Source organism: Coregonus clupeaformis, chromosome 7 (genome assembly GCF_020615455.1).
Source record: "Coregonus clupeaformis isolate EN_2021a chromosome 7, ASM2061545v1, whole genome shotgun sequence".
Taxonomy (NCBI): domain Eukaryota; kingdom Metazoa; phylum Chordata; class Actinopteri; order Salmoniformes; family Salmonidae; genus Coregonus; species Coregonus clupeaformis.
Window position 1 is genome coordinate 33,904,866 of NC_059198.1, and position 14,427 is coordinate 33,919,292.

Consider the following 14,427-nt stretch of genomic DNA (forward strand, 5'->3'; position numbering starts at 1 on the left):
ATGTTATGTTTGTATCTTGTGTGTTATTGTTCCACCTGTCGTGTATGGATAGGTTCGGTGCCTTGGCTCTACGTTGTTGTTTTACGCACTCCGCGTATTTTGACTCTTCGTGTTGTTTTACGCACTCCGCGTATTTTGACTCTTCGTGTTGTTTTACGCACTCCGCGTATTTTGACTCTTCGTGTTGTTTTACGCACTCCGCGTATTTTGACTCTTCGTGTTGTTTTACGCACTCCGCGTATTTGTTCGCCTCCAGTGTTTTGAGGCTGTTTATTTTGTGTACTATTTCAAGTGTTAGTAAAGTCGTCTTGACTTAGCCTCTGTGTCCTGCGCTTGACTCCACCACCGCATCCACATCAGCACACTCTGACAGGGTCACTTAGAAATGTCCTTGGTTTCGAAAGAAAAGCATTTTTTTTGTCCATTAAAATAACATCAAATTGATCAGAAATACAGTGTAGACATTGTTCATGTTGTAAATGGCTATTGTAGCTGGAAACGGCTGATTTTTTATGGAATATCTACATAGGCATACAGAGGCCCATTATCATAAACCATCAGTCCTGTGCTCCAATGGCACGTTGTGTTTGCTAATCCAAGTTTATCATTTTAAAAGGCTAATTGATCATTAGAAAACCCTTTTGCAAATATGTTAGCACAGCTGAAAACTGTTGTGCTGATTAAAGAAGCAATAAAACTGGCCTTCTTGAGACTAGTTGAGTATCTGGAGCATCAGCAATTGTGGGTTCGATTACAGACTCAAAATGGCCAGAAATAAATAACTTTCTTCTGAAACTCGTCAGTCTATTCTTGTTCTGAGAAATGAAGGCTATTCCATGCGAGAAATTGCCAAGAAACTGAAGGTCTCGTACAACGCTGTGTACTACTCCCATCACAGAACAGTGCAAACAGGCTCTAACCAGAATAGAAAGAGGAGTGGGAGGCCCCGGTGCACAACTGAGCAAGAGGACAAATACATTAGAGTGTCTAGTTTGAGAAACAGACGCCTCACAGGTCCTCAACTGGCAGCTTCATTAAATAGTACCCGCAAAACACCAGTATCAACTCTGCCTAGAAGGTCAGCATCCCGGAGTCGCCTCTTCACTGTTGACGTTGAGACTGGTGTTTTGCCGTAATATTTAATGAAGCTGCCAGTTTTTTTTTTTTTTTTTGGGAGGGGGGGGTGGATCAGCTTTAATATTGCAGATAGATTGTAACTTCCATCAAGAGTAATCTGATCTAGGATCAGATTACCCTACACTCAATTCCATTCTAACATATTAGAGGGGAAGAAACCTAGCAGAACCTGTATCAGTATTAGATCCCGTAATTACATGACTCACCTTGCAGGCCCCGGGAAGAAGGTGCAGTTTGACATAGGGGTCTGCTAGGCCGTTAAAATCCATAGGCTTCAGACCCTGAACAGAGGAAAGGCAGACAAGAAAACAGAGAATGAGAGAAGGAATGAAAAAGAGAGGCTTAACAAAGAAAGAGGGCCAAGTGGCAGGCAAACATGAAGGCTGCTTCTGAAATGGCACCCTATTCCCTATTTGGTGCACTACTTCTGACCAGAGCCTTATGGGCCCTGGTCAAAAGAAGTGCACTATATAGTTTCACCCTAGCAACGCCCCTGTCTTTGTTTTCAACATTATATTTGCATTATTTATGTTCTGTTCTAAGAGTAGGACCCCTCCTCCATAAGTTATTCACTGAAAACAGAAACTCATTAATGTAAAATGAATCATTCAATTCCACATCAAAGTTAGTCAGAAGTCTAATTAGTTGGAATTAGATGGTGCTTATCTTTCCCTTTCATTTGGGATGATTGAGGCCAGCATATTTTAGGGTGAACTATCCCTTTAATGCTCCCCTATGACTGCCTTCATTCATTTACTTTATTAGACCCTCTTTTTCTGGAATGGAATGTAGAAATTCTACAAATTTGTGATGGCAGGGTAAGTGACATCCATGGATGCTGGAGCGGCCCAATCCCAAATCGACCCCTAGACCCTGCGCCCTATGCACTTCTGGAGATTTGAGAGGATTTTATTGGTATCAGAGGGCAAGATGGAACTATTAACATATAGCTTACACCTGTCACATTCTCTCAGATCTCCAAAAGTGCATAGGACGCAGGGTCTAGGGCTCGATTTGGGATTGGGCTGAAGAGCAGATAGGAAGTGAGTGAACAGTATCTGTGAGGTTACCTTGGCCCTGAGGATAGTGCAGTGTAGCTTACTGGAGGCTCGCTCGTACTGCAAGTCAAACTCCAGTGTTCCTAAAGAAGCTGTATAGGAGACAACCATTGGCATGGTTAAAAACCAGAAGCATGGTTAGAAACCAGTAGCATGTGTCAGAAACAAACACCATCACATCACTCCTACATCTCCTGCACTTGTGAAAACAATGGCTTAGGGTGAGTGAATCACATAAATAACACAACTCGGCAGCAAAAGTTTGGTACCTTTATCAATGAACCAATGAATAAATAAATAAACCAATCAATCCGTCAGTCAATCAATCAATCAATCAATCATTTCCAGCCATGTTTGATGTGACAATGACCATAGGAGTTGGCAAGACAGTACAACCCAATCTTGGACCAGGCTATTGCAACATACCTGTCACAATGGAAGCCACAGAATGGACTCACAGAAGGCTTTGAAACCAACCAATGACTGTATGAAAAGGACAGCACACTGACTTCCACAATTTGAAATTACACATGCTAAAGACATTACATATAGATGTCACAACAGAGTACATCAATGAAACACTATGCATTTAAATGGGATGTAAATCACATTAACTCAAACTTGTCAAATGAATAAGAGGAAAGCACATCACATGTCAACCTTGCCAACCATATAAAATAGAGTGGGTGGGATAGATAGACACCAACACTAATTCATGCACACACATATTCACTTTTATGCATGCACACACACACACACACACACGCACACACAAACACACTCAACAACACGCCAACATCTGGACTCACTGCAGTCGTCACTGTCAGAACTGTTGATCTCCACAGATGTGTCCATACTGCTCTGTAACGACAAAGACCCGCCCCCTCCCATCGTCCCCGGCAGCAATGGCGTCAAGAGCCCACCCCCGCCGCCACCCCCCATCCCGCAGGCTGCGCCCCCAGGACTGAGGACCAATGGGGAGCCAGTGGGGTTGGGGGAGAGGGGCTCAGAGGTGGGGGACAGGCGGGGGAAGTAGGCAGAGATTGTTCTGATAGGTCGAATGGGGCCGGGGCAGACGTCAATGGCCATGTGTTCCTGGATAGTGATGCTGAGTTTCTTTCCTTTACGCACCGTCATAGAGCTGAAAGGGAGAGGGAGGGGGGAGAGGGGGATGATGGGGAGGGAAGGGGAGGGAGGGAGGAGGGAAGGGGAGGAAGGGGGTGAGAGAGGAATGTTGGGAGAGATAGGGGATGAAAGAGAAGAGTGGGGAGAATGGGAAGGGGTGAGAGAGTGGGGAGTGGGGAAGAGCGAAGTACAGGAGGAGAGAGGGAGAATGAGAGAGAGAAGTGAGGAGAGAGAGAGGGAACAAGAGAGGAGTGTGGGAAGAGAGAAAGGGGATGAGAGTGAGAAGAGTGGGAGAGAGGGGGGGATCAGAGTGGGGGGAGAGAGAAGAGTGTATTTCATTAAAGACAATTAGACTGTGTGTGTTAAATATGCTTAACATGGTTTCAAGGTCCAAGCAACACAATTACTGGAAATAATTGGCCTTTGCTGTGATGGGCTAGAGACTGACACATTTTAGTTAGCACAGCTACACACACACACACGCATGTGCGCGCGCGCGCACACACACACACACACACACACACACACACACACACACAGGCACAGACACAAACACTCACGACTGTCAACACACATCAGGCGTCCAGCATCAGTCTGTCAAGTGTCAGAGCGGTCGGCATGGCAGGAGAGTGACAGGAGACAGGAGACGTGTCATAGTGACAGGTAGAGAGAGAGAGACAGAGACATGGGAGCACTGCAAATAAAGACATCACTACAATACAACCACTAATGATGACATTACCACACTAATGATATCCTCACCACACCACAACCACTAATTATGACATCACCACACTAATAATGACATCCCCACACTAATGATGTCATCACCACATCATTGATGACATCACCACACTACACCACACTCGCCACACTAATCATGACATCCCTACATTAAAGCACTGCTAATGATGGCTGTACCACACTAATGATGACAGCACCACACTAGTGATGACATCCCACACTAATGATGACTGTTGTTGCTAAGGTTCCTAGATTCTAAAAGCCTTCTATAGACTCCAAAATACAGGTTGGTTTCCATCAATGAGATGTCTGTTTTTTGTCACACATATTCCAAGTTGATAGGTGGTCAAATAAAGCATTGTAATCCAGATAGGGTTTGACAGGTTCCATTTGATATTAATGGTAAAAAGGTAAAATCCCAAAGTACAATTCCAAAGTGCAGCAGGCAAATTAAATCCAAATTAAACAGTAGAAAACTGTAACTCTGCATGGTGTCTTCCTATATCAGGTGCAATAACCTGGCCTAATTAGAGTTCAACTAACTATCCATGTTACACATAAGTGTGGTCCTGTGTAGCTCAGTTGGTAGAGCATGGCGCTTGCAACGCCAGGGTTGTGGGTTCGATTCCCACGGGAGGCCAGTATGAAAAAATGAATGCACTCACTAAACTGTAAGTTGCTCTGGATAAGAGCGTCTGCTAAATGACTAAAACATGTTTTTTTTTTAAAGCCTTTATGCAACTCCTCCTAGCAAACCCACATGCGTCCTTTTTGGTTTCACATTAACAACCATAAAAGGCTTTCCATATACAGTATAAAGCTAAGTTTCCATACAACAATAAGTATCTTCCATAGAGTTTCTATCCTATAATAAATATTTCGGAAATAAACCAAAATAAGTTCTGTACATTTTCTTTCAAAACAGAAAATGGCTCTGACAATGACGTCACCATACAGAACCTCTAATTACATTAGCTAACCTTGGTCTCATGTAGGAAATTGTACACAGTACAGTAGCTAGCTGCATAATGGAGATCTTTGCAATATCTACTGTATGTTGTCATCAAAGTCTTACCATCCTGGCCAACAACAATACACTATGTTTCCTGTGACTGCAGCACGTTTTACACATGTATACAGACTTGACTCGTCGCAGGCATTCTTCTATACAGAAATCCACAGGTAGAGAACTAGCATTCCAAACACGTAGTCTAATTATGTGACATAAAAATCCAGATTATACCTGACTCCCCCAAGCAATGTTTAGTTCTACAATCTCCATCATCTCCCAACAACAACTCATTCGACTTAGTTTCATTCTGGACAAACATTCTTGTCTTTATCGTTCATATTTTGACCATGTCTGTGGGCTGTGCTGTCACACTGATATGTATATGAGTGATGGTTAAATGACAGCGGGTGTCAAATGAATGAATGTGTGTGTGTCTGCATGTGTGTGTGCGTCTGCATGCATGCATGTGAGTGTGTATCTGTGTGTATGTCTGTGTGTGTTTATATCACAGTAGGGGGCTGAAGAAGAGGAGTACATTGGAAACCGTTTTAAGTAGAGTAGCCTGCTGAGCCGGAACAGAGTGCAGTGATATGATATGAGAAACCATTCAAAACTAGCAGAAACCATCCACCTATAAAAGAGACCTTATTACAAAGACAAATTGATAGGCAGAGTATCTTATCACAGACAGTAATACTACTATAATAATGGTAGCTGTTGGAAATTGAAGTTGATTTCACTGCAGTAAGAATAAATCACCATCCTTTTATTGAGGTGGCTGATCATGGAAGGAGCACTAATTAGTACAGTCCACTCCTGATAGGCCTCTCTTTCAAAGATTTTAGAGAATGCTGTTGCTCAGCAGCTTACATCTTTCCCGGATTTGAAATAGCATATTAGAAACACTCCAATCTGGATTTAGAACTTGTCATAGCACTGAGACTGCACTTGTGAAAGTTGTAAATGACTTACTGCTGTCCTCTGACCGTGGCCATGTCTCTGTTTTCATTCTTTAAAATGTAAGCTCTGCAGGGATAAAGAGGCTGGAAGAATTGGTTGGCCTCCGAGGACAAGTTTTTTACTTCTTTAAATCTTATTTTCCTGATCGTTATGAATTTGTGCAACTGGGTGACAAATCATCTGAACGTTCCAAAGTTGAATTTGGCGTTCCACAAGTCTCTGTGCTTGGACCCCGATTGTTTTCCTTATACGTGTTACCACTTGGAAATGTTATACGCAGACATGCCATGCACTTTCACTGTTATGCAGATGATACTCAAATGAAGAGTTTATTTGCAAAACACCATATCCACAAATGTTTTACAGTTGTGTTTTTTAAAATCAGAAATGATTGCTTATGGGTACCTTCATGTGTGTGTAAAATATTACTATTGTCAGATATTTTCATAGATTTTAGATGTGTATGAAAATTGTTATTTTTTGGCAAATGCTATATATCCATTGTTTAGCTGGAATGGAATGTTTGTATCATGCATATTTGACTGTGATATGTGGAGGTCTCACCCATCTATTTTAAGATGAATGCACTTACTGTAAATCGCTCTGGACAATGTGCTAAATGACTAAAATGTCAAATGTAAATGTTTTACATACAGATCTTATATTACTGTATTGAATGTTTTTTAAACATGTTTTAAATATTGATGTCACAAATGTATCATTTGTACATTTCCTTATTAAAAATGTAGTTATTTGTTACATTTGACTGTGTAAAACCTAACCGTACTTCTTATTTCTCTGTGATTGAGGCGGATATACAGTATAGCGTTTAGCAAAATAAACATTATTATTTGTCTATCTGAAATGAAACCATCAAGTAATAGATTTTAAACAAAAACATGTCTGTCATTGAACAACCCCTTTCCATGATTATATAGTGGAAAAACACACCATTCTCTTTCATAATTTATTTAAACAATAAAAGCAAATTTTACCAACATTTCTGAAAATGGATATATAGCGTTTTGGAATGAAGCTCTTCAAATGTACTTATCTTTTAATCCAGACAATACTTTGCTGGCATCTCGCCTCGCGGCATGCATCAAGGAGGTTAAGCATTGATGGCAACAAAACAGAGATTATGCTTATTGGTAATAAGAGACTTACCAATAAGATTTCTGATTTTACTCTTGATGTTGACAGTTGCCTTATTAAACCAAAAATGTATTTGATGACCCTAGTCTTACCTTTGACAATTACTTAAAACGCATTTCCAAGACAGCATATACAGTGGGGAAAAAAAGTATTTAGTCAGCCACCAATTGTGCATGTTCTCCCACTTAAAAAGATGAGAGAGGCCTGTAATTCTCATCATAGGTACACGTCAACTATGACAGACAAAATGAGATTTTTTTTCTCCAGAAAATCACATTGTAGGATTTTTAATGAATTTATTTGAAAATTATGGTGGAAAATAAGTATTTGGTCAATAACAAAAGTTTCTCAATACTTTGTTATTTACCCTTTGTTGGCAATGACACAGGTCAAACGTTTTCTGTAAGTCTTCACAAGGTTTTCACACACTGTTGCTGGTATTTTGGCCCATTCCTCCATGCAGATCTCCTCTAGAGCAGTGATGTTTTGGGGCTGTCGCTGGGCAACACGGAGTTTCAACTCCCTCCAAAGATTTTCTATGGGGTTGAGATCTGGAGACTGGCTAGGCCACTCCAGGACCTTGAAATGCTTCTTACGATGCCACTCCTTCGTTGCCCGGACGGTGTGTTTGGGATCATTGTCATGCTGAAAGACCCAGCCACGTTTCATCTTCAATGCCCTTGCTGATGGAAGGAGGTTTTCACTCAAAATCTCACGATACATGGCCCCATTCATTCTTTCCTTTACACGGATCAGTCGTCCTGGTCCCTTTGCAGAAAAACAGCCCAAAGCATGATGTTTCCACCCCCATGCTTCACAGTAGGTATGGTGTTCTTTGGATGCAACTCAGCATTCTTTGTCCTCCAAACACGACGAGTTGAGTCTTTACCAAAAAGTTATATTTTGGTTTCATCTGACCATATGACATTCTCCCAATCCTCTTCTGGATCATCCAAATGCACTCTAGCAAACTTCCGACGGGCTTGGACATGTACTGGCTTAAGCAGGGGGACACGTCTGGCACTGCAGGATTTGAGTCCCTGGTGGCGTAGTGTGTTACTGATGGTAGGCTTTGTTACTTTGGTCCCAGCTCTCTGCAGGTCATTCACTAGGTCCCCCCGTGTGGTTCTGGGATTTTTGCTCACCGTTCTTGTGATCATTTTGACCCCATGGGGTGAGATCTTGCGTGGAGCCCCAGATCGAGGGAGATTATCAGTGGTCTTGTATGTCTTCCATTTCCTAATAATTGCTCCTACAGTTGATTTTTTCAAACCAAGCTGCTTACCTATTGCAGATTCAGTCTTCCCAGCCTGGTGCAGGTCTACAATTTTGTTTCTGGTGTCCTTTGACAGCTCTTTGGTCTTGGCCATAGTGGAGTTTGGAGTGGACTGTTTGAGGTTGTGGACAGGTGTCTTTTATACTGATAACAAGTTCAAACAGGTGCCATTAATACAGGTAACGAGTGGAGGACAGAGGAGCCTCTTAAAGAAGAAGTTACAGGTCTGTGAGAGCCAGAAATCTTGCTTGTTTGTAGGTGACCAAATACTTATTTTCCACCATAATTTGCAAATAAATTCATTAAAAATCCTACAATGTGATCTTCTGGATTTTTTTTTCTCAATTTGTCTGTCATAGTTGACGTGTACCTATGATGAAAATGACAGGCCTCTCTCATCTTTTTAAGTGGGAGAACTTGCACAATTGGTGGCTGACTAAATACTTTTTTTCCCCACTGTAACCTCAAACATTTCTAGAATCAAACACTTTATTTCACAACAGGATGCTGAAAAACTGGTCCATACATTTGAGTCACGGTTAGATTTAACACTCTCCTGTCTAGTTTCTTAAAACCCTGCACATTTTTGAGAATACTGCTGCCCGTATTTTAACCAAACCTAGAAAGTATGAGCACATCACTCCAGTTTTATCCTCTGAAGTATTGGTCTGATTTTAAGATTTTACTCTTAACTTTTAAAGCTCTGCACGGCATTGCTCACTCTTATCCGTCAGACATTCTTGTTCCATACAACCCAGAGAGAGTGCTCCGCTCCCAAGTTACTAGCATATGAACAATACCTAGGTGTAGAGCCAAGGCCCACAGCAATGGAACTACTTATATCATGTAAGTGGGGCAGACACAGTCAACGTTTTTAAATCACGTTTGAAAACACACCTTTTTAGCATGGCCTTCAAACTATAATTTTACTGTTACTTAGCTTTTCCTTTAAATAATTGATTTCACTATTATTTATTTTTATTCATTTAAATTTGATTGTTGCTGTCTGTTTTATGTTCCTTTATTAATCTCCTTCATTCTTTCTGAATATTTTTTTTGGGACTGTAAAGTGTGTTGCCATATTAAATGCACTAAATAAAGGTGTATTTAATTGTATTTGATAAGTGCACCTCGGATAAGTGCACAATCTGTTTAAGTGCACTACAGTTTTCAAGTCCCAACTAAACTACCTTCTTTTTAATAACTGCACACTGTCACGACAGTCCAAAACAGCTGCATTTAAGCTACCAAGGCCGGGATTCAATCAAAGTGTTGTCAACAAGCGCATTGCACTTTAAAGCTAATTTACGCTTGAGCCGACATCTGCAGCATTTACCATGAATGTCTGGGAAACTACCTGGTACATTGTCAGTAGTGCAGTGCGCAGCTTTACAATGCGCTGATGAATGAATTCCGGCCCTAGAGTCTGTCTAGAGTCGACTTAAGGAGCTGTTGGATGAGGGAAATCACAGATGAAACCAGGGAATAACTAATCTCAATGGGGATCCGCTGGACAGCGCTACAAACTGCTGCTCTGTAATATCCATACCAATGGGAGAGTATTGCCCATGCAACACTAATGTGCTCAATGCTAGAGAGAGAGAGAGAGAGAGAGAGAGAGAGAGAGAGAGAGAGAGAGAGAGAGAGAGAGAGAGAGAGAGAGAGAGAGAGAGAGAGAGAGACAGAGACAGAGAGAGAGACAGAGACAGAGAGAGAGAAAGAGAAATCGGTGGTAGTTCCCAAAACTTTTCTACAGGGGTTTAAATAAACCACCTGTTTTTATTAACCTGATTTAATGGTGTTAAGAATTAACAAACATTCAGGACAGAGGACCAGACTTGAATGCAACACTTTAACTAGTTGCCTTGAACGCAGCTCCCTAGCAACCCAACAAGCACCAGCTGCTACTAATTGCCAATCAGCCTCCATGCCTGTTTGGAACACTTTAACTAGTTGCCTTGAACGCAGCTCCTCAACAAGCATCAGCTGTAACTCATTGCTAATCAGCCTCCACACATGTCCTCACCAGGGGCGGTGTGTTCAATAGGGCGATATGGGCGACGCACTGCCAAACGGGAAAAGGAAGGGATTTTTTTTCTAATCAATTATATCACGGCAACAGTAGTTATCAGTGTTGTAATCTAGACGTCTGATCTGCCACAGTGCCACTAAATGTCCAATCAGGCTAAAGTCGTGCTTCAAATGCCCCCCTCTTTGGGGGCGATTTCAGTCAGGTTGAAAATCGCCCAGAAGTCTGTCATAGACTCCCATGTAAAATCTATTTTTTTCAAATATCAGAGCTTTCAATACAATCTCTATGGGTTTCTGAGGGCTTGCACTTACGCGCTTTCGTCATACGTAACATAACCATGAACGTAACTAAGAAAAGAGCGGGTAGCCTCGTCAATCAATTCACTACTACTATCAAAATGGCTAGGCTTCAGTGCAACTCGATTGTGTCTTTGAAAGAAGTTCCTTTTGTCGGCGAACAAATGAAGATAAATTGGCAACGAAACAATTAGGACCTCCCAGACCAAATTTAATAATTCAACAGGTTTCTACTAAAGGGGGGAAGTCCTACACCCGAGGATTTTCCAAAAATTGGTACGAACGAAAAACCTGGCTAGCAGGCTGCGATGTAGCTAATGCAGTCTTCTGCTACCCCCTGCTTACTCTTTCACCCTGAAGGTGGCACGGCAGACAGCACCGCTTGGACAGCGACTGGTGTGTAACGGACATGCACCATCTTTCAGGAAAGATTAAGAAACATGAGCTGTCAAAGACCCACATGGATAGCTGTTTGAGATTGTCTGCTTTGGGGAGAGTGAACATTCCCACTCAACTGGATGAGGGATACAGGCTAGCTGTCCGCCGCCACAACGATGAGGTTAGTGTTGATAATCACAAGTTTACTGGAGAACTGAAACTGACAAGGCTGACAAGATAGGACCCTTTTGTCCATTGTTATTGGATAGGAACAGAACTTATAACCAGCTCCTGACCTAAATAGATCTTAGCACAACATTTTACTCAACATATCATATTCCATATTCACTATAACAAATATATTTACTACGACATTAGCAAGAACCGCCACATCCTCAGCCGGCTAATCCAGTGTGTGAAGTTTTGCGGAGTGTTTGAGTTAGCTTTGCGAGGCAAAGATGAAACTGAGGGCTCCACCAACCCTGGTAAGCCAACACTTTTGAGATCAGTCAATAAATGCTTCTGGTATTGACTTATATGCTGCCCCTGTCTTCATGTTGTTGCTGGACATATCTTTTTTAAAATGTGTGTAGGTCACCTAAATCATCAGAAAAATTGCCCCCCCTGAGAATTTTTTCAGGAGCCGCCACTGGTCCTCACTCTCCTTAATCACCACTGCCACCCTACTTTAACCTGACCAAACTAACATTCCTCCTCTTGTTTTGCAGTGCATGTCACAGCGTGCTCAGAGTAGCTACTCTGCAATTGAGGGAACTAGTGCGCAAGACGCTATCAGTGTGTGTACCAAGAGAGAGCTGAAGGTTTTCCGCCACTACAGGAGTAGAACAGAGTTTGGGGGTCATTTTTCTGTGTGTGGCCACTGCTCATGCACTCAAACTGTTGGCACCCAGGGAAGACACGTTTCCGAGGTGAGCAGGACGATTACGAGATGGAGTTATGTCGGGATGCCACCGGGCCGCAAGCAAAGTCGGGAGAAGAGGAATATTGGTACAGGTCAGAAATCCAACTTTTTGTGTACCTTTCTGGAGAGGTCGAAGAGAATGAGGAAAGCAGAGGTTGGAATTTGAGGAAGATGGCGATAAAAATGGAGAGATGGGGTGTTGAAGAAGATTGGTGTCAAGTGCAAACCGAGTGAGCCGTGCGCCAGACCAAGTTCTAGAGGTGAAATGGAAGTGAATGAGTGTGAGTTAAGTGACCTGGAAGGTGTGATGAAGAGCTCGGAACCTGAGCCTGGAATCAATGGACATGACAAAGAAGAATCTGGTCCAGTAGGAGTGACATTTTGGGAGAAAGTGGATTCTTGCCTTTTGGCAGATCCATTTGTGGTTTCAGGGTGGGTGGGAAAGGTCTTGGGTGCAGTTGAATCAGTGAAGCTAACCTGTAGTGGACTTGTGATATTTGTTTGTGTTTCTTCTGACCAAAGGGGGCGGGCGCTCCATGTCACGCAACTTGGGTCAAGATCTGTTTCTTGCTTTGCTCTTAGGAACAGGGCACCATTGTAAGGAGTGGTTTCTGGGGTAGCGTTAAGTGTGGAGGTGGAGCAATTGAAGTTGAAGATTCCTGGTGTTTGTGACGCCCGCCGTTTGGTGCGACGCAGACCCGGTGGTGAGCGCGGTGAAACCGAGGACTCCCTGACAGACCTTTTGAGTCAGTCTTTACCCGAACAAGTCATGTTAGGATATATCAGTTATCCTGTTAAAGATTTTGTGCCAAAGCCACTGCGCTGTTTCAGGTGCAAAGTTTATGGTCATGTCGCAGCAGTGTGTAAGAGGGAGATTCCAAGATGTGGGAAGTGTGCAGGAGGGCATGAGATAGAAGATTGTGTAGTTTCGGTGGATAAAGTTGTGTCAACTGTAGGGGTGCCCATGTCGTTGGGAATCGGAAGTGTCCGGTGGGAGTGAGGCAGGTTGAGGTTTCTAGAGTCAGAGTAGTGCAGAAGGTAATGTATGCGTGACGTATGTTTGTTGTTGAACGCTGAACAAAAGCTGAACGAGAGACCACGGTTTATTGTTTTTGTAAAGCTGACAGTGTTTTTATATACTTTTATTTTATTTTGGATACTGCGGCTCTGTTGGGCTTAGTTGCTGTGAGCGCTGCTGTCTGTCCCGGGATCCTGCCAGATTCCGCATAGGGGGAGAGACACGGAAGCCCAGCTAGCCTAGCTGGCTCGGTGGTCTCAAATGGAGGTCGCTATTGAACATTTCCAGCGCTGCAGGAGCTGTGTTTATTTTGCTTTGTTCCGGGACAATGTGGACCGCGCTGAATTTCAGTGTAGCAACTGCTTGCTTGCCGAGGACTACGGGGAGAAGTGGCTACTCTTAGCAAGCAAGTAGCAAACCTACACAAGCTACTGGGGAATCCACGCCCGACTACTTTTTATTTTTCTTCCACGACAGTAGCCGGATGCCGCTCTGGTCTGGTGGAAGTGTCGCCGCCGTGTCGGCTCTCCACAGCCGACTGGCAGGTGCTCAGCAGGGATCCATCCCTGAAGAGGTCCCCCCTTCCCTGGATTAGGAGATGTTCTTGACCCAACCAACCAGCCATGGAGCTACGTCACTCGCCGTGGAAATCGAAGAAAGCGTCCTCTGGCAACGGGGGTCTCCTTGGAGATGTTAAGCCCGGACCTGACACAGACCAGCAACGGCTTTGCCGCCCTGGATCCAGAGGTTCCGGCGCCTTCTTCCTTAGGGGCTTGCCATTCAAATCAAATTATATTTGCCACTTGCGCCGAATACAACAGGTGTAGACCTTACAGTGAACTGCTTACTTACAAGCCCTTAACCAACAATAGTTTTAAGAAAAATAAGTGTTAACAAAAAAATCGATGAGGAATAAATATAAATAACAAATCATTAAAGAGCAGCAGTAAAATAAAATAACAGTAGGGAGGCTATATACAGGGGGTACCGGTACAGAGTCAATGTGCGGGGGCACAGGTTAGTCGAGGAAATTGAGGTAATATGTACATGTGGGTAGAGTTAAAGTGACAATGCATAGATAATAAACAGAGAGTAACAGCAGCGTAAAAGAGGGGGTGGGGAGACAATGCAAATAGTCTGGGTAGCCACGATTAGCTGTTCAGGAGTCTTATGGCTTGGGGGTAGAAGCTGTTATGAAGCCTTTTGGACCTAGACTTGGCGCTCCGGTACCGCTTGCCGTGCGGTAGCAGAGAGAACAGTCTATGACTAGGGTGGCTGGAGTCTTTTAGGGCCTTCCTCTGACACCGCCTGGTA

The 14,427-nt window shown here is 43.1% G+C and overlaps 1 protein-coding gene across 1 annotated transcript in view; it reads right to left on the reverse strand.

Moving 5' to 3' along the window:
• The window catches only part of LOC123491319 (double C2-like domain-containing protein alpha), a 113,124-nt gene that overhangs the window by 57,412 nt on the left and 41,285 nt on the right, over nt 1-14,427 (reverse strand). Inside the window, exons 2-4 of the mRNA XM_045221649.1 lie at nt 3,005-3,336; nt 2,208-2,287; nt 1,344-1,418 (exon numbers count right to left, since the gene is read on the reverse strand). Of these exons, the coding sequence (XP_045077584.1) occupies nt 1,344-1,418; nt 2,208-2,287; nt 3,005-3,332 (483 nt within the window). The 5' untranslated portion in view covers nt 3,333-3,336. The remainder of the gene's footprint in view (nt 1-1,343; nt 1,419-2,207; nt 2,288-3,004; nt 3,337-14,427) is intronic.